Here is a 27,994-nt window from a genome sequence, read left to right as displayed (position 1 = left end):
TGGGAGTGGAGAGCTCTTTGATGATGCCGAAGAGTTCTTTACTGTTGTGAGCGTTGGTGTCAATGCGTTTTTGAAGTGGGTCCTTTTGCTGGTGCGGATCAGTTGGTGATGTTTGCATATGGCATCCTTGAAAGCAATGTGGTTGGAGTTGGTAGGTTCAAGGTGCCAGGTTTTTTCCATTCTGCGACATAGCCGTTTGGATTCCTGTAGGTCTGGGGTGAACCAGCTGGCCTTGATTTTGTGGAGGGTGTTTTTTTTTTTTTTGAGTGGTGCGAGGGTGTTGGCGCAGTCTTCTATCCAGCGATGCAGGTTGGTGGCGGCTGTGTTGGGGTCCGGGGTCCCAGGCGGTGGGACCCGGGCGAGGGTGATCTGTTGATATTTTGCTCCAGTTGCTTCGGGGGGTTGTGTGCGGTGGTGGTGAGTGACTGGTTTCTGGTAGGAGAAGTGGATGCAGCGGTGGTCTGTCTAGCTGAGTTCGGTGGTGTGGCTGAAGGAGATGTGGTTGCTGGCTGAAAAGACGGGATCGAGTGTGTGGCCTGCGGAGTGGGTGGGTGAGGTGACGAGTTGTTTGAGGCCGAGGTTGTCCAGCAGGTTGGTGGTGTTGGTGTCATTGTTGTTTTCTAGGTGGAAGTTCAGGTCGCCGAGGAGGATGTATTCTGTGGAGTCGAGGGCGTTGGCACTTACGATGTCGGCGATGGCGTCGCAGAATTGAGAACGGGGGCCTGGGGGTCTGTAGATCAGAGTTCCTTTGAGGGTGGTGTTGGCGTTGATGTGGATTTTGAAGTGGAGGTTCTCGGCGAGGTTGAGGGTGTCATGGGTGCTGCTCGAGACTCTGAGGGTGCTTTTGTGGACTATGGCGATTCCTCCTCCTGGTTTTGTTGGTGTGGTCTCTTCTGGTGATTTTGTAGCCTTCAGGGATGGCTATGGCTATGTTGGGTTCTGAGGCTGAGTTTGTCCAGGTTTCGGTGAGGAAGGCGATGTCCGGTGAGGTTTAGGTTAGTACGTCCCATAGTTTAATTGCGTGTTTGTGGATGGAGCGGGTGTTGAGTAGGATGCAGCTGAGGTGGTTTTTGGCAGGTCTGTCACAGTGCTTTAGGGTGAAGGTGAAGCGGCAGGCTTGGCAGGAGATAGGTCCCTTGGTGTTCTTTGGGGAGGACTGAAAGCAGGTGGGGGGGCGTCCTGGTTTGAGGGTGTGGAGGTCACTGGCAGTATAGCAGCGTGGGGAGGTGTGGGAGCATTGCGGGTCAGGGAGAATGGCGCTGGGTGCGGTCCGGGCACGGACGCGCGCAGACAGGCTTGCCTCTGGTGTGCCTTCAGTGCGCCAGAAGCGCGCATCTACGCCGCAGCTGCCATAAGAGGGGAGGTGGGTGGGAGTGGCAGCTGGGAGGAGGGAGAGATCGGCGAATGGGGAAGCGGGGGGGACGGGGCCGCGGGGCTCAGCGGCGGGAATGGGCAAAATGGACAGAGATTCGAGGAGGAGGGAGGGGGCGGGGCCGCGGGGCTCGGCGGCGGGAATGGGCAAAATGGACAGAGATTGGAGGAGGAGGGAGGGGTGCGGGGCTGCGGGGCTCAGCGGTGGGAATGGGCAAAATGGACAGAGATTCGAGGAGGAGGGAGGGGGGCGGGCCGCGGGGCTCGGCGGCAGGAATGGGCAAAATGGACAGAGATTCGAGGAGGAGGGAGGGGGCGGGGCCGCGGGGCTCGGCAGCGGGAATGGGAAAAATGAACAGAGATTCGAGGAGGAGGTAGTGGGGCGGGGCCGCGGGGCTCAGCGGGTGGAATGGGCAAAATGGATAGAGATTCGAGGAGGAGGGAGGGGGCAGGCTGTGGGGCTCAGCGGCAGGTTGCTCAGAAGCACTCAGGAAGCACTCTGGAGAAAATGGCAAGAACAGTGACAGCTGAGTGGAGGCGGCACGGGGCAGCGGTGTATGGAACGACCTGCCTGCCAGAAGCAGGGTCAAGTCTCGAGATGATCCAAAGGCAGGCTTTAGGCTCGATCGTGGCTCGAGCTTTGAGAGGCTCGCCAACCTCTAGATTTAATAATATCGCAATCACTTATTTCAACAAACCTAGATTCTTAGGCCCATATTTATACTTTTTTAGTGCCGCAATTGTGCCGCTTTTGCGTCAAAAAATGACGCAAATGCGGCTCTAAAAAGTATAAATATGGGCCTTAATTTACAAGTCTGTTACTATAAGGGAATAGTTTGATGACTTTTGTATGTACCGTTGCTGATAATGCACTGATGATCCTTTGCAGGTGGATGAAAAAACCTCGATGTGGAGTTCCAGATCACCCCAATTTGAGTCATAGACGAAGAAATAAACGCTATGCACTAACTGGACAGAAGTGGCGGCAGAGGCACATCACATACAGGTACTGTAACTATATAGACATATATCAAACATGGAAGCCTGGTATTCTTGTATAAAATCCTTTAACTAATTTCCTCACTACAGTCAAGCTGTGATGTCTCTAGTCACCTGCAACAACTAAATGACATAGCTGCTCAACTGTAATAACTCATTTTCGACATGATAAAGGTACCTACATAAACATTAGATTCCCTACATATTTATACACATTCCGGGCTACTGAATTCTTTTAATGTGACTTACTTTTAATTGATTCGAATTTATTTTTGCAATAAATTACTAACTGCTCTTCTTGTGTTTACTTTCACACTACTGCTTCCGCTATCCATGTCTACAATCATACTACCTTTTTCATTTGAAAGGACAAGGCACCAAGACTTCACGGGCATATTTATAAGCCCGTTGCCCCACTTTAGCATCGCCAGAGTGTCACTTTTTTTATGCTAAGGTGGCGCTAAGGTGGCTTTTCTGCCGCACCATAATTGCAAGGTGGCACAATGCTTGCATCTTGCATTGCTCCACTTTGTGACCCCTTGCACCACATTATGCATGTGTCAGGCAAAATGAATGCAAGTATTTCACTCCACCATTTTTTCCGTCATTTGTAACACATGTGCAGAGCAGGCGTTAAAATGACTCACCCATTATATTCAGTGTGCCTCCCTGTGCTTTGCTGCACTAGCATCAACATTTTTGATGCTAGTGAAGCAAAGAGCCACAATAGCATAAAAACAATTTTGTGGCTATTATGCCAATGACTGCCATGGTGTTGATTGGTGCCGGTGGGAGGGGGTACAAGAAAAGTGGTGCGTCGTCTATGATGAACCACTTTCTTGTAAATATGCCTCCAACTGTTTTGAGGGAAGGATGATGCAGTGACAATGCATTACAAGAAATAAAATATCCCCTGGCATACTTTACAAGGATATTGAAAGTCACCTTGAAATTCCATGAACGTATAAAGGAACTTGGCATTTAGTCTTGTTCCTCTATATAGTCATAGAACTCCTCGCTGACTTGCAATATCCTTTTAATGTGCGGCATGGGGTTCTCTATCTCATATATAAAAGTAGACCCCAGTGATGGGCTCTTTTTGTACAGGACTGCATTTAATCTCTTGTGTTGGAGTCCATCATGGTCCTAAACTAATCATTACAATGAAAAGAATAGTGGCAATGGGGAGCCTGCAGTTAAACTCAAACCACCGATTGAAAAGTTTAGATGACAAACTAACAAATTGTTGAGCTTTAACTCCACACATACCATGACGATATAGATTTTGAAGATAGATTTGGAGCTAAGAAAAATACATTTACACCGATCTTTATAGTATACTGTTACTATATTATAGTAGTTTATATGTTGGTCAATATTCTGACATAGAGCCATGTAGATGTATTTTTTATGTAGTTTTCTAATGCATGAGGTAGGCCACGGAGGGTGTCAAAGTGCCATATAAATGCATATACACGCACATTTCAGTACAATACCCACAATCAGTACAATCAATTACTGACAAGGGCCATTATTATGAATTGTAAGCAGGATCAATGTAACCTTAAGTATTGACACAAGGGGGAGTCAATGTGAGATATATCACTGGGCAGTGGACTGAGTTGCCGAGAGCATTGTCTTTCCATGCTTTGTACACAGCAGTGTACATATTTCTAATCATGTAATAAGATTGATAACCGAGGGTGTCCGGGAGCTTTTTTAGCGCCAGGACACCCTCGGGTATTTGCTCACTCTATAAATCTCAATATCTGTCTCAAACTCAAATGACTGTAAAGTCTTCCCAGGAGGATAGGAGAAAGAATCTGTGATGCTAATATGATGAGCGTGGTTCATTTGCAGTAGAATAACCCGAAAAGCAATTTTAGTGTATATCTGTTTATACCATGTTAATCCAACATAAATATGAATTGTGTCTGTGGTCAAATGGAATTTATAAGTCATATGGATGGCCCTGACGGTCCTTAAGTCCTAATAACGCCTGCTTAACTGTTCGTATATTTAACAATTAAGTATGTAAGAACAACAGACATTATTCAAGAAAAGGTAAAACTTTGCACCCTCGACCTAATGCTCTACTTTTTAATATGGTGGAGCCACTTGCTGCTTCATCAGACTTTGATCTGTGCATGTTGCTTTTGACTGAGGCGAAGAGTATAGCTTTACAATAGACTGAGTAGATCAGTTCAGGTGCCGTGGACAAGGCTAGAGTCACACATGTACATCTGAATGACAGAGGCACATCCTGAACCATTTCTGAAATAGTATTCTATCCAGATTCAGACATAGTTCAACAGTATGCAAGTTCAGGATGTGCCTCTGTCATTCAATTTCAGAAATGCATCCTCTTCTGTAGTACGAAGTGTGGCTGCAGAAGGTATTCCCATCAAACAGCCCATACACAATGTTTCTGTGACATGTGTTCTGCTAGGTGTGGCTTGCCTCGGTTGGGTTAGACAAACTCGAAATGAAAAGCAAAATACGTGAAATCTGTAAAATTAAAATGAACAAAGGAGTTAAACAAATGATAATGATTCTCGTGTTCTAAGCGAAATGACAGACGCGCCTCCTAAGTGGGAATTGTGAGCAGCACAGGTGCTTTTATGAGGTAAGGAAGTATCCTCAGGGCATCACCTATAGGTGGAGTCGAGAGGTCTGTAAAGCAGCCTTTTTCATTGAGGACACGGAGAATTCAGGGGCAAAATGCTATATGGCCTGAAGCGTTTAAACTCGTGGCACTATTCCTAATGGGGAACGTTAAGCATGCGTTAGGATGAGAAGGAATACTAGCCAGGGGCCGGGTAATACTTTCACGCTCACGTCCAAGGGGAATGTTGTTTCAGAGGCAGGCTGTGTTCAATTGTAGGCCACTTTAAGAGTCAGGGATTCTAAACTGTGATGATACAGCAAGAAACGAAGATCCCACGACTGAAAAAATGTGAATTATGTGAAATAATAATCAATGGAAAAATACCAATAAAAATCCTAAAGGAGAAATGTAAGGGCAGACTGAGAAGGGGAGACCTAACTAAATTATACAATGAACTGCAAGGGCCACAGGGAGTACAGATGTATGTTAAAAGCTTGTAAAATAAAAGTCTCAATAGGTAATGTTTACACACAAATATACCCGACATAAAAATCTGATTTTTACTATTATCGGCGTAGCTTTCATGTTTTACTGCAGTACATTTCTCCCATATAGCTGTTGGTCATGAAAAATGTAACACTTGGTTAAGATGGACTGCCTAGAGACCAAACCAAGGTACTGCAAGGTGTAGACCCCATGGTCCCCTTCCCCTTTTACCTGGCTGAGAAACACAAAATATGTTCTAGAAGACTTATCAGTAAATTCCCTGATTTGATGAGAGCACTCTGAGTTCAGCTAGAGTCATATACGATATCCTATTCATCACTCACGAGTTACGCCGGACAATTTAAAAGGCAAATTATTCTCTGCAAGCCACAGAAAACAGTAGTGGAGTCCCAATCTATCTTTATTTTAAATACGATTCTAAATCAATATCTTTGTTTTATCATATGTTGATTGTTGTTGGGCTCATTTGAAACGTCCAACAAGGTGAATACCTCCTTAAGTCAAATTAGCTAGAGTTCCACAACAAAATAAAACTTCCTACTTTCCTTACATACATATATTGCATTACAATATAAACTGACACATTTTCAAAACACTTTCAGTAAAACGCAACACACATAGCACAATACTTTAATAAAGTTTGAATCAATAAATTCAAACGATTGAAAAAACTTCAAGCAATTTGAGGGCAAACGCAAAAATATTTTTTTCTAGATCTGAATGGAGTGAAAATTACATTTTTCGGCAAGGCACAGGGTGCTTACATAAATTAAAATGATCCATTTTTGTTCACATTCATATGTGATTAGTATGTGCACTTTCCTAATATTTGTTGGACTGTACCTTGAGTGTACAGATCCCACTGGGCATGTTTCACACAACATGACAAGAGGGTGTACGTTGAAGACGAGGAGGCGTGTCATAAGTTTTTGTGTGGCCTTTGTCAAAAATTTCATATGGGCTCCACACATCATTAAGGATTTGATTCTAAATATAAAAAGATATATCCTCCAAGGAAAGACAAACATTGCAACTCCAGAATTAGGTACCATCTAGTGATGTACCATGCTATAATTCCTATAATTAATGTACAGTACAGGCCAATTTTGCAACTCAAGGTTGGGCCCTGAAAAAGTGTAGGCCTGGCGAATATTGCCCTCTCCCACTTACTTCTGTTGTCTGTGAGTAGGAGACTAATTTCAGAACACCTAGCGCTTAGTTGATAAAATATCACAGGACTTCAGTTTGAGCTACAATAGTTCTGTAAATCTACTTCTGTTTGATTACTGCAGTTTCTGAGCAATGGGATATCTCGTTGAAGTCGCCTCTAGAAATTCTCCTGTTCTTTGACACCACATGACTGAGCGCACCCAGAGCTCCACAGGCTGTTACAAAGGCGATGGAAGGTTTCAGGCGTGGATACCTTCCCTCTCACTGTTCTTTTACTTATGGTTAGATGCCTCTAATCTTGGTCAGTGGACCAGTTTGAAGGTCACCGTCTCTCATGAAAGTAGGCTCCAATTTCTGTCAACCTCTCAGTAAGGACTTTCTACAAATGTGCAAGCATGATCTGTGATATCCCCTTTAGAAATGATGTCCATATGGAATGAGGTGTGAGGTGGCGCCCAGCCTATAAAAACATTTCCATTACTACTGAAATGCTGACTGACAGTTTGTGACTCTGACCATGATATCCAATTTGAACTTGATTCTACTTGTTTTTTCTAGGAGTCCAATACCTGCTTATGAGTCCACTGCTCACCCAATCCACATCTCTTTGAGAGAGGTCTTGCATGTTTTCATCAGAACTCTATTGCTTAGATAATATATTAATAAATCTCCATAAATTGTAATAGAACATTGTTCATTGGCACTGTAGTTATGTGTCTTTATGTCCTAAAATTTGTTTTATTTAGACCATGCTGTTGAGCCACAGAGAGATGAACACGCAGCTTATACCTAAAGTACAAATCTTGATCTACAGTGAAGCAGAATGTCTAGTAGGTGGTAGAATGCTGTGATGTCAGTGGGTAAAGTTGTCTGAAGAAAATTGTCTTTAGGTCCTTTCTAAATTGTTGGAGAATTGGAGCAGTTGTGATGTTCACTGGGATACTGATTTTGTTTAAGACCCCTGATGCAAACATCTTTGTTTTGTGTTATATTGAATTATATTGATGTATGTAAATAAATAGCACTTTTCAGCCCATTACAGGCCCAAAGCTCTTTACATTTCGTAGTTTCCTGGCTCCTATTGTGGTGCAATTTTGGACACTTTATACCTCTTTTCCACCCGAGACTCAGTGACTGTGTTGACCATAAAAGTTTTTTCTTAAGTTTCCATACATCCCTATAATTCAGAATTTATGGAGAGCAAGCAACTCCAGGTTTGATAACGCAATGCCAAATGTAGTTCTTGCATTCGCTCAGCGAATGTAGAGTTTTACAGCCAGTAGGCCAAATGATATTTTTTCTTCTCACAAGAGGGTCTCAGGAACACAAACGTATATGTCTAATCACCTAATTTCACAACCACCAACTAATGATGTTAGTGTCACTTTATTTGTTGCTAAAATCCCAAATTACTGCTTTTCTTCACAGAATCCTGCAAGGTTTTAGTGCCTCAGATTTAAAAGTCACTCACAGTAACTGAGACACTACAGATCAGTAGGATACCATACTTGTTAACTGGATCAGCTATTTTCGCTCAAGATCATGTAATGTAACTTAGGTGCAATTTCCATTAAAAACAAACAGAAAAGGCAATTCAGTAGGCTACATTTGAATTATATATCCTCTTTGGACAGGCACAAAGTTAGCTTCAAAATTACGTATAAATCATTTCAGGGCAAATTATTTTTATAGAAACTCAAACCTTCACATCATTGTTGTCTCTGTTATACATCCATTCACGGGGAAGCTTCATCTCAGAAGAAAAATACTGCAGTGAAAGTTAAAGAAGTACCATCCCAACACAGAAGGCTCCGTTATTGAGACAGCCCCCAACAGACAATGTGCTAATGCTAATGTCTCAGTTCCTTATACGTCACCCCATACAGTATTTTAAATGCAATGCAACACTTTGGGAGAACAAATATTTTTAGCTGTACTGGGGATACTATGGACACATTGATGTCTTTTGTCAGAAGTCCCCCACGGACGTCTGTAAGCGCCCGTTTTCTGAACAGGGTAATGGGCACATATTGGGAAAAAGGAGTAAATTATGGTGTTCAAACTTCAGAATTCGCCCTCAATGTGCTCTCAGGACAGACTCTCAAATCTTGGTAAATTTAAGACAGCCAACATTGCGCTGTCTTAGATTTCTGCCTTGTGCCCGTTTGCAAACGGGCTTGGCGTATTTTCCACATCAGTTCATCTTCAAAATGCTTCATCTCAGAATATTTTCCAACACTGAATTCAAAGAGCACTCCTCCACTGTTGTTAGAAGCCCCAAAATCTTAAGGTGCAAGCCCAGTTATGTGTTGTCTAATACTTTGCAGTTTTATATGCAGATGTCCGAGTCCAGGATTAGTACACTGTTCAAACTCAACCATTTCTGCAGGGGCATAAGCTTATTTGCCTCTGGTCTTCTAAATTCTCGACTGCAGCTGATGACAATGCACCCTATTCATTTGAACCACTCGACCAGCTATGTCCTCGGGCTTTCCCTCTACCATTTGAATGGTAGCTTCTGTTTGATAAGATTTTCATTCAGTCTTTTCCTGAAGGCCATTGACTGATCTCAACAGGGTTTTCTCTGCTTTAATGAGGCCACCATCCTGTTGCGATGACGCAGAGTTACTTGAGCTGCCTTCAGTTTTTGCCGTAGACTAGGAAGCGAAAGAAAACCCTCTTTTCTCCTCTTGTCAGCCATTTCTATTCCATGTTCAGAGAGATGTTTTTAGGCATTGGAAAAGTGTGCTATGGCCCAGGACCCCCAACCTTTCAAGCCCCCCCCATGAACGTCAATTCACCAACATGCCAGGGGTAGCGGAAGTGACATCACATGTTCTTTGACCTCCAGTTCCACTCACACATACACATACTTACACATACACACAGATTCACTCTTACATACACTCTCTCTCACATAAATACACTTACCCGGCAAGCATGCACATAGCATACATTTAAAAGCATTTTTTAATTAGCTCTGATGCCATGGAAGGGTAAATTGGATTCCATTTTTATGACACTCGTCGTGAATAATTTATTGTTATTCACTCTAAGTGTATTAAAAAAAATTGACAGAAGAAGGGTGTTGGGCTCCAACTAACGTTCAAATGGGCGAGCTCCCATTGCGTTCCTGGCACTGAATTTGTGACCTCTGACGCAGAAATGAAGGTTTTACATTTAATAGCGCATAAACGTAGTGCTGCAATAATCAAGTGTGACTTTAACCGAACTAATAAAGATTGTACAGGGACAAATGTGCCCTCAGAGTAGTTCGCCAACATTTATAAGCGTGCTTTATATAACGTGATGTATTAGAATTGTACTAATCTGACATAACCGTAAACGTGTGCCATGATTTGCTTGTTTGAAATGTTTTAACTTAGCATAACTTTAGTGGAGGCTTCGGCCTAGTTGCCTTGTCTCACGGTTTAGATGCTCGTGTTTTTCTAATGTGCTAATAAAACGTGTATTCTTGCTTGAAGCTGTACTTTTCCAGTGAGATCGGTTCACATGCTTATCTTTAAGGTTTCGTGCCAGCCTGGCATCTTCTTCTTTGCTCCAAGGTCAATCTGCAGGTGCAGACAATGGAAGCTCTGAAAGTGAGTTAATTGGTAAAATATGTTGCAACTTACGTTCCCGACTCCAAGGATAATGTATGCCTAGGTAGAAGCTTGTAAATTGTTGTTTTTGATTGGACAATTTGAAGCCAACCTATGAACCCTCCAATGGAAGACCCTACTGGATTTGAACTGTTGTTTATAAAAAACCTGGTGCACAAGAAGAAAGCGGCCATTACCCACTGCACCCATTGAGGACATTATTGCCCATTGCAGCCATTATGGCCCATCTTGCCGACCTCGTCATTTTGCCATCTTCTACGATGCCAATTGATGTTCGACGCCATTTTGAATGAGACTTTGATGCTTTCTCTAATCGAGAGAAAGAGACTTTAAGTAATTCTCACCCTAGAGACTTTAACTTTGATTTGCCCCTTTGCATAAAGTAGTAGTTTTGTCCTTTTATCTTGCCGCTGTGAGGCAATTGCCCCGTCCACCCTGCCCCCTTTGGCCCCGACCCATGCTGATCGAAACCGGTACCTGTGAGACGAAGACTTCCTTGAATGCTGATTGAATTTGGTAAATATGAAAGGAAAATGTACAATTGCATTGTGTTTCTTTTAGGTAACCAACTGCTGATTTTTTATATGAGCCCTAGTTAGGAGTTTTTCCAAATTAATGTTGCTAAATTGTTTTTTTGCATGAAATCCCACATGCAGATGCTAATTTGATGTTAGATGAGGATTCATTTGTTGCACGATGCAATTTGAGACCTTGTTATGCTGACTAATGTATGCAATTAGCCCATTACAGATTATAGTTTTAGTGGTTTGCGTTGCTATTATCGAATGCATCGTTATTCAAATGCTGCATAGATTGCATCTTTTTCGCCGTTATGGACAGCTATTAATGTTCATTTACATATATCATTTGGTGTTGAGACACATTTATATCGTGCTAGCTTTGTTAATATAGGGAAATAAATTCATTAACTTTGAATGAACTGGTGTGGTTATTCATGGCCGGAAGGTCATGGTTCGCTGAAATGTTTTCTGGATTAATTGTGAAGTGTTATGTTGATCAGGGCATTGCTTATGTTCGTTATTGATTATTGATTTGATTAAATTGACTAATCTCGGGTGAAGAGAGCCCCAGTTGGTCAAAAGATTCATCGACCCAAGAGCGTCCAAATATAGGTAATTTATTAGGACGGAACGCTCTATCAGTAGATGGTAGCAGAGGACGGTTTCGCCCTTTGGGACCCCACTCGAGAGGTAATGGTTTCGCCCTTTGGGACCCCACTCGAGAGGTATATGGTGTTGAATTGAAGGTTTCGCCCTTTGGGACCCCACTCGAGAGGTATATGGTGTTGAATTGAAGGTTACGCTCTTTGAGACCCCACTCGAGAAGTATATGGTGTTGAATTAGATTTTTCTTGGGTAAAACAGATTGAGAGAATGATGATGCCCTAAGTCCCCCGCGACTTTCCCGGGATCTCGGAGCTTGCGAATGGAGAGAATGGAGGTGTGAAATCGGCGTTGGCGGTACTAGTGACGGTATGAGTGAAGTCAGGATTTTGCGCTTGCACAGCTTATTGCCGCAGATTGTTTGAAAAGGTTGTGAGGATTTTAGAGAATAGCGGAGGTGCGACTCCGAGTGTGAGAGTAGGGAAGTCGTCGAACTTCATGTGCATGTGGCGCTTTGTGCAGAAAAAGGTCCACGTGGTTGTTGTTGTTGAGACGGGCCCTGCGAGGTCAAGAGACTCCGGAGTATGTTGAAAAGTGTATGAGACACTTGTTTTATGTTGTGGTCTGGTCGGTTTAATAGGTTGACCGGGCGTGGTCAACGAGTCGGTACGTGTGTTAAGGGAGTGGAAGAAAACTTCGACTTCGGGCTTTGACAAATTCTAAGTGCACTAGAATAGATCACTGACAAGTTGAGAGCAGAGTCTGCGGGTCAGAATTTGCTTGCGAAAGTGGGGACCGAGAAAGATGGAATAACTGCCGAGGCTAGTGAAAAATCCCTAAGGTCTTGAAGCGATTGTGTTACCCTTCCTGTAGTAAACCGACAGATCTGTTTTATTATTATTTGGTTGCTCGCGATACATGCCAGAAGTTGTTACGAGAGGAGCGGAGTGAAGGAGGACAAGCCGCAAGGCTTTGTCAGCCGCAGTGTGTGTGAGTGTGACGTCACTAGGAGCCGCGCTGGGATAGGTTGGTTGCAGAGAAGGGCCGTGCATGGATTGGACGCAGTCCGTGGGGCTCGATTGGAAGGGGAAAGGCAAGCGAAGAGTATTCCGGGAATTAAAGTCACTTATTGATTACAAACTTTGAGAAATAAAAGACGAGAAAATGAAATTTTTTAAAGCATTAAAGAGTGCGATGAAGGGGGAGTCTTACATTAAAGCGAGCGTAGGAGAGGAGACGCCACCCGAAGGTACACCAGCTTACATTGTAATGGAGGAAAGGGGGGTAGCTCCGTGCCTTTGGCTAAAGCAATGGCACAAGCTGACAGAGACATGGGAGCGTAGCGTTCCCGATCCATGGGACATTCAATATAAGGATCCTAGAGAATTTGAGATTCGCGATGTACGACATGAAGGTACCTCCAAGGCCAGCACAGTTTGAGGCTCTAGCGATTTGGGAACTAATGGCTAGACAGCAACAGCAAAAGAAGTTCGAGACCAGGATAAGAAAGGTAGAAAAGACACTAGCGGACGCTAGGTGGGATAATGCACAGAAGGTGTGGAGGTCAGATATATTGCAGGGGATAAAATTGTTTCCCGCAATTGCTAAGGAAGAAGAGGCGACAGGCAAGAAAGCTACCTGTAAGACAAACAGGAGGTGTTCCAAAGATAGAGAGGACGAGGAAAAGTTAAGGAGAGAAGACGAGTCAGAGGATGAGGAGTTCATCATGCAATTGCTGAACGACCGTCCACCACCTTATGCAGAGAGTGAACAAGGTCCAAGTACCAGTTCTGCCCCTCCGGCACCGGTACAGAATAATGAAACTCCGAGTTCAGAAACGCCATCGGGATCTAAGGACCCGAGTTTACTGTTCACCCCGCAGATACCGCAGGTTAGGAGAATATATCCAGATGTGCCTATGTTGAAAACAGCAGAAAATTATCAGCCGCAGGTCCCAAGGTACTACAGCAGTGACAACAGTACGGGAATGATTCTAGATCCAACCGTAATGGGAGTACAGAATGGTCGCAACCCAACATTGGCACAAGCTGAGTCAACCCAGCCTTTGATGTCTCAAAAGCAGATGCAGGGGGGAACCGCACATGCTCAGATGACGGGGAGTCAGACGGGCATGCCGGCAATGATGACCCATAGTGTGGGAATGAACATGCCTCAGAACCTGGGGAATGGACAGAACCCAGATGCGATATCCCTACCCATTACTGTAGGTCCACCGGTACCTTTGTACATTCAGCCTAACTCAGGTATGAGCGGTCAAGGATCAGTGGTGCAGAATGGGACGGAAAGGAGGTGCATAGAAAACACTCCAGAGACAACTCCGATAGCGGCTCTGCCAACTGGATCTGGGTCCTTGATGGAGTTTAGTCCCATATGTGCTCAGTCAACAGTGGTGAGGTCGAGTCCCCCACTGATGATACCGCTATCATCGAACACTGAAAAGTTGCCGCAACCATCAATGGCAGTCGATGTGAATGCTACACTGATGGGGTTGAATGCGCAACAGCTGACACAGTGGTTCAACAGTCTGAATTCCACACAAAGCTCAGCCAGTGGGAAGGGGGAAGACTGTCTGAATAAGGTCAGGTTGAACATGGAAGCAGAAGAATTGGTGGAAGGGACTATGGGTTTGAATAGGTTAGAATCCTACTCGGAAGAAGAGCTGAGGTATCTATGTCCTAGGATTACGAGAGAAGTGAACAAGGTACATAGAAGGTTGCAAGAAATAGCTGACAAAAACGGGGTTGAGATAGACAAGACAAAACACTTGAGCAGGAGCTATAGATTGGATTTCGGGACCACAGACTTTGAACACATGAGGTCAGCAGGCATGAAAACGCACCTTAGAGAATTGCTGCAGAGTGCACAAGTGTGGAGGTGCTTAGACAATTGGGAAAGCAGATGGGCAAAGAAAAAGGAAAAGAGGAAAGACAGTGTCCCAGAGCACAACGAGAAAAGATCACAGAGTAGTGATGCAATAACCATGTTACCAAAGAGGGAGACAGCAGGGGGAAAATTAATACATGTACCGTGGCACAGAAGTGACATTCAGTCTTTTACGGATGATTTACCCAAACTGAGAGAGAAACCGATTGAATGGTATCAACAGACTGATAGGTTTGTGAAGCTTGCAAAATGTCTTTGGGAAGACCTGAACACCCTCTTTGAGATTGTGGTTCCGGCAGATTTGTGGGAAGACTGCAAAAGGGCCGTAGGTTGGCCGACAAGTGAACCAGAGAGGGACAGGGATACGAGTGCACCATCACCTATGGTAATGAGCTTGTACTATAAGGTGATTGAGCATTTGAAGACGAAGGTTGCCGCGAAAAATGTGGATTGGCAGAAGATTGATCGAACTGCCCAAGAGGCTAAAGAGTCGATTCATGGTTACTATGAGAGGTTGTTGAAGGCGTTCAAGAACTACAGTGGCACGGAAACAATAGAGGCGAAGGACATGCTTCATTTTGTGTTTAGATTTGTGGAAGGGCTGAGACCAGAGATAAGTCAGATGATAAAGACGCATTTGATTTGTTGGCAGTCGAAACCTATTGATGAGGTGTTGAATTATGCGAAATACTGTAGCGACGAAATTGAAGTGAAACAGAAAAGGTTGAAGGAGAAAGTGATGGTGATGCAACTTAAAGCAGCTCAGACAGGTTTGCAAGGGTTCCAACAGCAGATGCCGCAGCCGCAGCCGCAGGGAAATATGGTGTTTCAGCCACAGGCGAGAGGCAGAGGCAGAGGAGGCTTTGGGAGTAATGGTCCGGATTTGAACACTGTTGCAATTCCGAATGGTGTGCAGGCAATGAAAAGGGTGATGCCGTGTCACGTGTGCGGAATCGTCGGGCATTGGAAACGCGAGTGCCCGATGGTGATACAGGAAGGTGCAGGTGTTGGTCAGCAAAACAATGATGTCAATGCATTCCAGACAATGAGGGGACCGAAAATGAGAGGTCCAAACCCAAATTTTCAGACCATAAATCAGCTGCAGGGATTACAGCCCATGCAGCCGCAGCAGATGCAGATGCCCCGTATGCAGATGACGCAAATGCGGCCAATGCAACAGCAGTTTCCCATGGTACCTAATCAGCAAATGCAAATACCTTTGGCACCAGTGAGTCAGCAGCAAGTGATGGTTCCTCCACAGGTCTCGGGTCAGGTGATGAATACAAATGGCACAGTACAACAGTTCCCATTACACAGTGAGAATGGAATAAACAATGTATGGGAGAGTGAAAGTTCAGATGAGGAGGGAAATTGTGTGCTTGCAGCATCCTTGGAAGTTGATCAAAAGGGTCCATATGTGGAGGGAAGAGTTATGGGTCATCGTGTTTCATTCTTGGTTGACACAGGAGCCACACGTTCAACTGTTAGGAGCATTGAAGTACCAAATTTGCCACTCTCAGGGAGAACAGTTCAAGTAGTGGGAGTAGCAAACAGGCACCTGACGAACCCAATCACAGATCCAGTACAAGTCAGAATTGGTAACTATCAAGGGTCACATAATTTTGTGGTATGTGACTCAAGCCCGATAGCACTGTTAGGGAGAGACCTATTGTGCAAATTGGGATGTTCGATTATGTGTTCGAACGATGGAATTAGAATTCAGACGAGCAGTGATGGGGAAGAAGAGGACAGTGTAGAAGGGGATGAGATGGAAACTGTCGATGAAGAATATCCTCTGATTAACCTTTTTCCGATGATAACTGAAGAAGATATTCCAGCTGAATTACGGGAAACAGTCGGAAAGGAAGTGTGGGATATGACAGGAAAAGAGGTGGGATTGGTGAAAGGAGTGGAACCAGTGAAAGTGACCGTAAAACCCAATGTAACCTTTCCCCAGACCCCACAATACCACATGGCACAAGACACCCTCATGAAAGTCGCCCAACTCATTGACGAGTTTGTAAAACAGGGAGTACTGAAAGAAGTGTTAAGCAGTCCATGTAATTCACCAATCATGGGACTAATAAAGCCGAGTGGAAAGGTCCGAATCGTGCAGGACTTGAGGAAAATAAATGACATCATAATTAAATGCTGCCCTGTAGTACCGAATCCAGCTGTGATAATGTTTCAAGTCACTTGCGATGCCGAGTGGTTCTCAGTCATCGACATGTCACAAGCATTCTTTTCGGTGCCTCTTCATGAGGACAGCCAATTTCTCTTTTGTTTCAAATTCTTGGACAGAGTTTACAGTTGGTGTCGAATTCCTCAAGGGTTTTCTGAGTCACCGTCAATTTTCAATCATATTCTAAAGAAAGACTTGGAAGCGTTAGAATTGCCATTCGAGTCAACCGTAGTACAGTACATTGATGACTTACTGATTGCATCTAAGACAGAAAGTGGCTGCACAGCCGACACCATTGCTCTACTGAACCATTTGGGAAGGAATGGACACAAGGTGTCTCCTTCAAAGTTGCAGTTCTGTCAGAAGAAAGTAAAATACTTGGGTCATCAAATAGAGAAAGGGTCACGGAGAATAATGAAGGAAAGAATAACAAGTGTACTTCAAATGAGTCCACCAAAGACGAGGAGGGAGGTGAGGAAGTTTTTGGGGATGGTGAGCTACTGTCGCCAGTGGATTTCCAACTTCTCAACTCTAGCAAAGCCTTTACTGAAACTGACCCAGAAGGATGCCTTGGATGAAATTGAGCTGAAAGGAGATGAGATGGATGCTTTTATTGAATTGAAAGAATGCATGTGCAGGGCTCCAGCTTTAGGTATGCCTGATTACACAAAGCCTTTCACATTGTTTTGTCATGAACGTGATGCATGTTCTTTGTCTGTCTTGACCCAAGCCCATGGTGGCATAAACAGACCAGTAGCGTATTTTTCAGCTACTTTGGATCCGGTCGCAGCAGCACTGCCAGGGTGTTTGCGCGCCGTAGCAGCAGTTGGTATCAGCCTCACTCAGAGTGAAAGAATAGTGATGGGACACCCATTAACAGTCATGGTCCCTCACTCAGTTGAGATACTTTTGACCCGCTCCCGAACGCAACACATGACTGGAGCAAGACTCACAAGGTATGAAACAATAATTCTGGGCTCACCGAATGTGCAGCTAAAAAGGTGCACTACGTTGAATCCAGCAACCTTGCTTCCCAGTGAAAATGCTGAAATTGAGAACGCTGAAGACGTCGAGCACGACTGCCTTCAGGTGACTGAATTTTGCACAAAACCCGACCTGATATTAGGGATACTAAGCTTGATGAAAATGACCATATTATTTTTGTTGATGGTTCATGTCTAAGAGATGGGTTGGGAATTTTGAAAGCAGGATATGCTGTATGTACTGTAACAGGTGTCTTGGAAGCATCCTGGCTTCAAGGAGTCTATTCCGCACAAGTAGCAGAGCTTGTAGCCCTTACAAGAGCATGCCAACTGTCTACATTGATGAAGGTTACCATTTACACTGACAGTCAGTACGGGTTTGGAATTGTGCACGACTTTGGGCAACTATGGTCACAGAGAGGTTTCCTGACCTCTTCAGGGTCCCCAGTGAAAAACGGGGAGAGAATAAGGGAATTGTTACACGCCATTCAGATGCCAGCCGAAATTGCAGTGGTAAAGTGTAGTGCTCATACAAAAGGACAGGACTATGTTTCCCTGGGAAATGCATATGCGGATCAAGTCGCAAGATTTTGTGCCTTGAACTGTATATTGCTCAGGGATGAATGGAATTTGATAAGTGAACCAGAACTCGAACCAGCTGAAGCATTTGCCTTGAAGGTCGTGGATACAATGGATGAACTAAAAGCATTACAGAATAGCGTCAGGGAGGATGAAAGAGCTTCCTGGATGAAGTCACAATGTACAAGGAGACCAGATGAGTTATGGGTTTCAAATGAAGGAAAATTTGTTTTACCAAATAGTCTCTTATCGCAGCTAGCGCGGTTCTATCATGGGCAGGCTCACCTAGGGAGAGATGCCATGATAAGATTGTTCAAAACTGATTGGTTTAACCCCAGATTCCGTCAAGTTGCAGAAGCAGTTTGCCATTGTTGTGTCATTTGTCAGCAGATGAACCCAGGAAAGGGAACGGTTGTGAACGTGAGCCACATTGGCAGGGCGGGTGGCCCGTTCAGCAGAATGCAGATGGACTTTATTGAGATGCCTGTGCATGGAGGTCTGAAGTATGTGTTGGTGATTGTGTGCATTTTTAGTCACTGGATTGAAGCATACCCCACACGTAGAAATGACAGCCTTACAGTTGCAAAACTATTGTTGAGGGAGTTGATACCACGTTTCGGATTCCCGATCTCTTTAGAATCAGATAGAGGAAGTCACTTCAATAACGAGGTGATAGTTACTTTGCGCAGCGCTGAACATTGAGCAAAAACTGCATTGTAGCTATCGCCCTGAAGCCTCAGGACTGGTGGAACAGATGAATGGTACACTGAAATCAAGAATGGCGAAAATATGTGCATCGACAAATTTGAAATGGCCTGACGCATTGCCTTTGGTGTTAATGTCAATGAGAAACACCCCTGACAGAAAGACTGGATTGTCCCCGCACAAAATTCTCATGGACAGGGCCATGAGACTTCCTGCAGTTCCCGCAAACGCGCTTTTGAATATTACAGATGATATGGTGTTAGACTACTGCAAAGGTCTGGCTGACGTGGTTCGCTCTTTCTCTCACCAGGTGGAAGCAACCACCTTGCCACCGATCCAAGGTCCAGGACAAACACTGAAAGCAGGTGACTGGGTCGTGATAAAGAAGCACGTGAGGAAGTCGTGTCTGGAACCCCGTTGGAAAGGCCCTTTCCAAGTGATCCTGACAACCACTACCGCTGTGAAGTGTGCGGGAGTTCCCAACTGGATTCACGCCAGTCATACAAAGAAAGTGTTGTGTCCCACAGATGAGGAAGTTGAAGCGCTGAAACTGCCAGTACCTGATAACAAAGTGCTGAGCGCTGAGACAGAGCAAAACAGAACTAGAAGCGAACAGGCAGAAATAGAGGAGAGAGAAATATTCTCTGAGGACGAAACAACCGATTCACTTGGGGAAGACCAAGGAGAAACCTCAGACAGCGACGAAGCAGCTGAAGGTAACAAAGAGCCTGAAGCAGCTGAAAGTGACAAAGAGCCTGAAGCAGCTGAAAGTGACAAAGAGCCTGAAGAAAGTAACGGTGACAAAGGGCTCGAAAAAGGTGAAGAAGCAGGAGAGCCTGATCAGAGGAGGGCTTTCCCAGAAGCAGACGGTACAGAAAAAGAAAAGGAAAACCTGATTGACTCCCCAGAAGGAGGGGACAAGGCAGAACAGAACGAAACTGTTCAAACTTCCTCAGAAGAGATCGCAGGTCCATCAAGTGGACACAGTGCAAAGAGAAGACCAAGTATATCACCAGTAAAACTAAGAACTAGAGAAACGTTGAACGACAGTGAAGGGCCAAGAGTGAAAGAGAAAAGAAAGGAAGTGTCTGTCGTGGTACCAACATCAAGTGAAGAAAAAGACTTGGCCAAAGAGGAAAGTACCAGTGAGGCAGAATCAAAGAGAGATGCAAAATTGAAAAGGAAAAGGATACCAAACAGGAGATATTCCGGTCCAGAATGGGCATATGTAGTCAATGACGATTGGACCGACGAATTTGTATCTCTTAGCCTTGAGAACGAAGAAGAAGAGATACCAATAGAAAAGAAAAGTTTTATGGACACTATTGACTGAAAAACTGATAAATGACATTGCTTGCTATAATCTAACGTGATACAACCAGCTGAGACATTGCTAAACCGGATGAGACATTTGCTAACTTGATAAGACTTTGATATCCTGATTGACTCTTAAACCCGATTTGAGACAACGTTGCTAACTGATAAAAGACTGAGTTATTGCCGAATTGAGACAAATGCTGCTAACCGATAAGTGACTGGGCTCCTGAAGAAAACTGTGTGAACATTGCGCTCGTTCAGCTTTGTAACTGCTAAATCGTTTCTTTATAAGTGCTTCTAGCTCTCTGATTCTATACAGATCATGACTAAGTACGCTACACAAAACAGTAGAGTGAAATATTGTAAATATGCGTGTATAGGCTTGATAACTGCATGTGTACTAATAATAATGGCAATAGTGCTTGCAACGCGTGGTAAGGGTGAGAATGAGAAAATTGATGCTTCTACTTCTGCTCCTGTTACTGTCACTGAACTAACCGCATTGAAAAGACTAGAATTAGATGAGAGACACTTGCATGATAAGAAGGAACTTTCGTATAATGTTTTCTATCGCCTACTAACAGAATATGTTGAGACTATGGATGCGAAAGATTGTTATGTGTGTACACAGATACCGACATCGGTAACGGAAGGGGTGACTTATCACCACATGCCTCTTACATATGGGATTACATGTAGTTTAGTAACTTCTAGATTTTATGGTCAAACTAACATACAGTATTTTTATTCAAATTATGATGTTACCTTTGCATACGTTCCTATAATAACGCAACTAAGCCAGATTGCTAAAGATTGGGATGCTAAAATAATGAGGGAATTTTTCGAGCCAATGCAACCTTTTGAAACAGCTCACGCTCATAGGGAAAACCTTACCTGCTCGCTCTCTGCAGTAGAAATAAGCTTTTTAGATCGCACAGATGATAGAAGGGCACAAATGAATGCGAAATTAGAAAAAGAGCTAAGTAAGAGGACTTCAGTAGATAATTATGCTTTTGCCGCAATAAAAACACAAGGAAAAATAGCTTTAGACGCTTGGCATGTAGGGAAATTTTGTATATATCGTGGTGAATCTTATTATGATAACATTTTCGTGGGAGCGAGTGAATGTAAACATACGTTTATCTTTAAGGCCAAATGGACATTCATGCTGAACGGACTTGACCCTGTCATACCTGGTGTATATTACATTTGTGGGCATAATGCCTATTATCGTCTTCCAAAGGGATGGTGGGGGAGATGTTATTTGGGTATAGTGTTCCCAAAGGTTTATCAACTGGATGACCTATCAGTGATTCCAAAGACGCCTGGATCTCATCGTATCCAGAAAAGAGAGACCGCAGCTGCTGTGGTAGGAGATATATTTGGAGCCATGATTCCTTCATTGGGAGTTGTGTTGAATTCCATCAAAATAAGAAAGTTGTCTACTATAGTGGATAACATGTTGACAAAGTTTTCAGGTGCTATAATCCTGATGGATGCTGAACTTGCAGCAGAAAGAGCTATGACTCTTCAAAACAGGCTTGCCCTAGACATTCTTTTAGCAAAGGATGGCGGCGTTTGCAAAATGCTTGGTGCGCGTCACTGTTGCACGTATATACCAGACAACAGTGTGAAGATTAAAACAATGCTTGCAAATCTAACAAAAGAGAGTGCAGACTTGAAGGAATTGAAAGAACCAGGAGTTTGGGAGAAGGTTGGAAAGGGAGTTGCTTCAGTGGGAAATTGGCTTGGTGGCATTTGGAATGGAATATTACTAAAAATAATACAGGGAATACTAATAGTACTAATTTGCATCTTTGGGATTTGGGGAATAAAGAGGGGAATACTAATGATCATGGCAAGAATTAAGAGAAGGAAGGAAGAGAAATTGATGAAAAGAATGGCAGAAGAATACAAGGCAAGAACAAGCGGAACTAAAAGGCAAAGAGAACTGACAGAATTTTAATGGAATAAAAATTTGTGGGAATAGTTTTGTGTGATGACAAATAGTCATCAGAGGAGGGATTGATGACGCAGAAATGAAGGTTTTACATTTATTAGCGCATAAACGTAGTGCTGCAATAATCAAGTGTAACTTTAACCGAACTAATAAAGATTGTACGGGGACAAATGTGCCCTCAGAGTAGTTCGCCAACATTTATAAGCGTGCTTTATATAACGTGATCTATTAGAATTGTACTAATCTGACATAACCGTAAACGTGTGCCATGATTTGCTTGTTTGAAATGTTTTAACTTAGCATAACTTTAGTGGAGGCTTCGGCCTAGTTGCCTTGTCTCACGGTTTAGATGCTCGTGTTTTTCTAATGTGCTAATAAAACGTGTATTCTTGCTTGAAGCTGTACTTTTCCAGTGAGATCGGTTCACATGCTTATCTTTAAGGTTTCGTGCCAGCCTGGCATCTTCTTCTTTGCTCCAAGGTCAATCTGCAGGTGCAGACAATGGAAGCTCTGAAAGTGAGTTAATTGGTAAAATATGTTGCAACTTACGTTCCCGACTCCAAGGATAATGTATGCCTAGGTAGAAGCTTGTAAATTGTTGTTTTTGATTGGACAATTTGAAGCCAACCTATGAACCCTCCAATGGAAGACCCTACTGGATTTGAACTGTTGTTTATAAAAAACCTGGTGCACAAGAAGAAAGCGGCCATTACCCACTGCACCCATTGAGGACATTATTGCCCATTGCAGCCATTATGGCCCATCTTGCCGACCTCGTCATTTTGCCATCTTCTACGATGCCAATTGATGTTCGACGCCATTTTGAATGAGACTTTGATGCTTTCTCTAATCGAGTGAAAGAGACTTTAAGTAATTCTCACCCTAGAGACTTTAACTTTGATTTGCCCCTTTGCATAAAGTAGTAGTTTTGTCCTTTTATCTTGCCGCTGTGAGGCAATTGCCCCGTCCACCCTGCCCCCTTTGGCCCCGTCCCATGCTGATCGAAACCGGTACCTGTGAGACGAAGACTTCCTTGAATGCTGATTGAATTTGGTAAATATGAAAGGAAAATGTACAATTGCATTGTGTTTCTTTTAGGTAACCAACTGCTGAATTTTGATATGAGCCCTAGTTAGGAGTTTTTCCAAATTAATGTTGCTAAATTGTTTTTTTGCATGAAATCCCACATGCAGATGCTAATTTGATGTTAGATGAGGATTCATTTGTTGCACGATGCAATTTGAGACCTTGTTATGCTGACTAATGTATGCAATTAGCCCATTACAGATTATAGTTTTAGTGGTTTGCGTTGCTATTATCGAATGCATCGTTATTCAAATGCTGCATAGATTGCATCTTTTTCGCCGTTATGGACAGCTATTAATGTTCATTTACATATATCATTTGGTGTTGAGACACATTTATATCGTGCTAGCTTTGTTAATATAGGGAAATAAATTCATTAACTTTGAATGAACTGGTGTGGTTATTCATGGCCGGAAGGTCATGGTTCGCCGAAATGTTTTCTGGATTAATTGTGAAGTGTTATGTTGATCAGGGCATTGCTTATGTTCGTTATTGATTATTGATTTGATTAAATTGACTAATCTCGGGTGAAGAGAGCCCCAGTTGGTCAAAAGATTCATCGACCCAAGAGCGTCCAAATATAGGTAATTTATTAGGACGGAACGCTCTATCACCTCTGAGTCCAGGGGTCGCAAAGGCAGTGCCAGGGGTAGCAAAGGGCAAGCAAGGGTTCGTAGCTGCAAACCCTGGCGACTCCTAAATGACGTACATGGCGTCCCCTGATAGATCCAGCTCTGTTCGGCAGACTGTTGCCCTGATGAATTTGAATAATATTTAAACAGCACTGTTAAAATACCGTTTTCCCTGAATTTATTTTTGGTGTGGGTGATGTGTGAGAGTCTGCTATAGACATTTTGCAGAGAAAAGTGATTCTGTTTCATGCAACATCCATAAAACTATTTTTTAGTTCAAAACAGTGGACCTCTCATATAAGAAAGAAATGTGATGGCGTCACAGAGATTATTTCCAGTAATATTAGTGAGCTGCTGCTGTGTTACAATATTAAAAGAACATGTCCCTATCCCTGAATGTTAGCTGTAAACACATTTAGAATGTGGTGGTGCCTGTGCGCTGTCAGTGACCTGGCCAAAGAGGGCATGAAAGAGCTGAATTTGGATCATAAATTCAAAGCTGTTCTGAACAGGAGCCCCCAAAATACATTTGGCCCAGGCCACAAAAGCCTTAAGATGTCCTGGACTATTCCTCTGTAGTTACAGACACTCTCTAATATTACTGCCTGCTTAGTCCTCCCTGGGGCGGCTCCAGAAGGTGGCAGTGTAGCCATTTTGTCTTAAAAAAAACACATACAGGTAATGTCTGCTGCGCAGAGCCACAAGCAGAACGGGCCACTTAATAGTTGGTGGCACATATGGGTCATGATGTTCCAGTGGAGTCTGTTGACTGTCCTGTGACTGCGGCTCCCCATTGTTCTCCTCTGCATTTCTGCAGGCCTTCCAAGGCCTGTGTGTTTGGACACACTCTTGGCTCAGCTCACTGCAAGTCTAACGCTCCCCCTCCAGTCCTTGTTCACTTACTTTATTATGCAGTCCTACTTCATACACCTCCCTATATTTAGAGCAGAAGCACCGCTGGGCAGAGCATTATTAGGAGCTAACCCCTATCCTCACCCCCCCCCCCCCCACACTCCCTCCACTCCCCAAAAGGTAAATGAGTAGAGTCCTAGCTGGAGCACTGAGGAGACGTGGCCTTCTTGAACCAGGCCATCCCTGCCCCTTATTGATCTTTTCATCACCCCAAGACAGCTCGAGGTCAGTGCAAGGCTATCAATGACACCAATTTAGCATATTATTACACCAATTTAATTTCCCAAAAATTCCATGCGCATTCTTAAACAATGCGTGATGAGCTCAGAATTATTCACATTTCTAGAATGACTCCAATAAGGAACACATGAACTCAACTGCAGTGCTCAAAATCCACTCTCTCGCAGGCACTGTTATAGTTGGGGCTTTGATCAGACACTATGTTGCACTATGCCATTTTCTAGTGAGGATCTGGTTAGTTCTGCAGCTGCAGGCAAAACGAGCAGGCAGCACAGCACAGAAGGATAAGACAAATACAAGGACGAAGGGTAAGCCTCAGCTAAAAAGGACCAAGATAAATCCATTAAATATGTCGCTGTCTCAGGAGCCTGAAAGCATATCATCTGGACATGGACAGGATATGCCACATCTTTTCCATCGTTTCTCTGTTACATGAAATTACTTGGAGCAAAACCATGCCATGTAGACTGTCATCTTCCCCCTTGTAATGTTGCTATCTGTGCTACATTTCATGAATGGCAAAGGCAATGTTTGACAACATTGCAGGATTATCTAATACACGTGTGTCTGATGATTGCATATATCACTGGTTGTTACAAGAACCACAGAGCGTATTTTCCAGAATGCGAAGATACAGTACTCCATGAATGTACATGTTATTTGATGCAGAGCTGTGCTTCATTCTTTGCTGTGCAGAAATTCTGAGTTCCATTTCGTACTACATGGTTCTGAGGAACAGCTTTATGCTTTGCACAAGGAGACGCAGCCCACCCCAGTACATGCCTACAATTTTAGTGTATGAGTTTTAAGATAGCTCTACTGGTGCTCAGGAATTTATATTTGAGCCCTGATGAAGCAATTATTCGTGAAACACGTGTTGGCTGTTATCGATTACTCTGAAGAATAATGGTTGTCATGTATTAATATGTATGAAGAAACATGTCAAAATGGACAATCATCATTCATTTCTCAAATTGAACATTCATCTGTGACAAGAAAAACAGCTTTATATGAAATATTCACAGATCAATGACTTTATATTGTCTCTAAGATGATCAGTTATGTCTTGATGTTGATAACATTAAATAGCACTTGAAAAAGAAATGTACAGTAGCATGTTGATTTCAGTAGACAGCACCATGATGCGCCACAATTCTCTGAGAATCATTGACAGGCGCAGGAAACAACTGGGGCCAAATCAGTCCAAAAACACTATTCAGTGGGCTTCCAGACTTTTAAAGGAGGTACTTCATGTTCCTTCATCTCACCAATGGGGCTGCAACAACATAGCAGCTACGGTTTGCTGCATAGTGATTGTTGTACCATGAACAATATTGAGAACTGGCAATGTGTCCCAAAGAAGGTGCATAATACCAGTGAGTGAGAAGAGGCAGAAGTGGGACATACTCACATAACCAGGATGCTGATGTAAATCATCTATAACACCATCATATTAAAGTTCAGCCTAACCATCTACATGACAGGAAAGGTATGCATGTGTCATCCTTTATGCTAATGCACACCCATTATTTGACACATGTTTGATTACAGTCACGTACTGGCCATTCACTATAACTTCACAACCATTTCAGGGTGAACTTACTGTCTCACAGTTGGTCATGCAATGTCATTTACTGACAAAATACCCCATAGAATTAATAGACTATGGCCCATATTTATACTTTTTTAGCGCCGCAATTGCGTTATTTTTTTACGCAAAAGCAGCGCAAACTTACAAAATACAATTGTATTTTGTACGTTTGCGCAGATTTTGCGTCAAAAAATGACACATGCGGCGCTAAAAAAGTATAAATATGGGCCTATGAGTATATGGCAGTGCCCTCTGCAATGCCCAAATACTGACTGACATCCTCCCCCTTTTTAACTACATTTCTTCGGTGCAGTAACAAGTTTGAACGTACAACATGTGTTGGCATCCTGGCTCCTTAGAAATATTTTTTCTTCATTTTATTATTGTGTTCATATGCATTTCACTTATCTGGTTTTCAGGTGCATCCATCATCGAGACCTCCTGCTATGTTTTCAAGGGCCATCTTGTCATTCAGTTCCAGGACGTTTTTCACCCAGGTCTTGTGGTGTCATTGGCATGCAACTGTCTCTTTTATCCTTTGTTTTAAGTCATTAATTTGCTTCTTAATATCTTCCACAACCTGTGAATAGATGGATACAGGGCTCCCTTGGTCTGCAACTGCATACCACAGATACATGTACAACGTCAGGGTGGGGGGTCTTTGACATGAGATTCCGAAGTTGGGTGGGGGGCTCCTAGATGGTAGTGGCTTGCATATGCTAACTGTGTGCCACTTGAATGTACAGCCTGATAATGTGGGTGTACCTTGGGCTTAGGTAGGCACTGCACCAAAGCAACATGATCAGATCATACAATGATACACTGTTCAATAAGATCAGTGACACAGAGTAACCCTTCGACATACCACAAAAGTCAGCTTTCTTAGCTGCTTTAAAAAGGGCATGGTGACAGCGTCTAGAAGTGTTGTATTAAAAAACACTTAAACCATTTCTGGACAATGCCCCTAATGCCAGCCAAACTGAGCCACTGGATCATCACCTCATGGCACTGTATGAAAAGCAGCAGACATATCCAAAAAGATCATTCGAGCTGCGTCACCCCCTTCCACAACAGACCTAGAACCTGATTTTGTTTTTGGTGGATGGGTTATTCCGTCACAATAGTGAGCGATATTCATTCAACGAAATATAAATCCCGTCATATCCTATGGTTCTATATTTTAGCAGAAAGGATAGCCATCACCATTGTAACAGAGTAACCCATCTGTCAGAATCTAAGTCAGGCCTCTAATCTCGTACAGGGCAGTAACTAATGTAGGTCCTGTCCTATGGTCTGGAGGAAAGCCTGTTTGTCCAGTTTCAAGTAACTCAAGAGCTGCCAAGCAATTCACTTCTCCAGCAGCTAGGCCAGAGCAGGCAGTAAAGGGACAAGACATCTATATTAATGTTGCTATATGAGCCTAATATTGGTTTGTCCACTTTGCCTAATCGAACAGTTCATTTGCCACACACATTTGAAAATGTATGTATGTTCCAAAGAT

General features: G+C 43.4%; 1 protein-coding gene across 3 annotated transcripts in view; it reads left to right on the top strand.

Annotated features, from left to right (window-relative positions):
- The window catches only part of MMP24 (matrix metallopeptidase 24), a 701,821-nt gene that overhangs the window by 405,095 nt on the left and 268,732 nt on the right, over positions 1–27,994 (top strand). For 2 of the 3 annotated variants that reach the window (XM_069243836.1, XM_069243839.1), the window contains one exon: positions 2,261–2,377. The exons of the other annotated variant lie outside the window; for it this stretch is intronic. In XM_069243836.1, coding sequence (XP_069099937.1) covers positions 2,261–2,377 — 117 coding nt within the window. The remainder of the gene's footprint in view (positions 1–2,260; positions 2,378–27,994) is intronic. 3 annotated transcript variants of the gene reach the window in all.

Source organism: Pleurodeles waltl, chromosome 7, assembly GCF_031143425.1.
Source record: "Pleurodeles waltl isolate 20211129_DDA chromosome 7, aPleWal1.hap1.20221129, whole genome shotgun sequence".
Classification (NCBI taxonomy): Eukaryota; Metazoa; Chordata; class Amphibia; order Caudata; family Salamandridae; genus Pleurodeles; species Pleurodeles waltl.
This window is presented reverse-complemented; position numbering and strand designations above follow the sequence as displayed.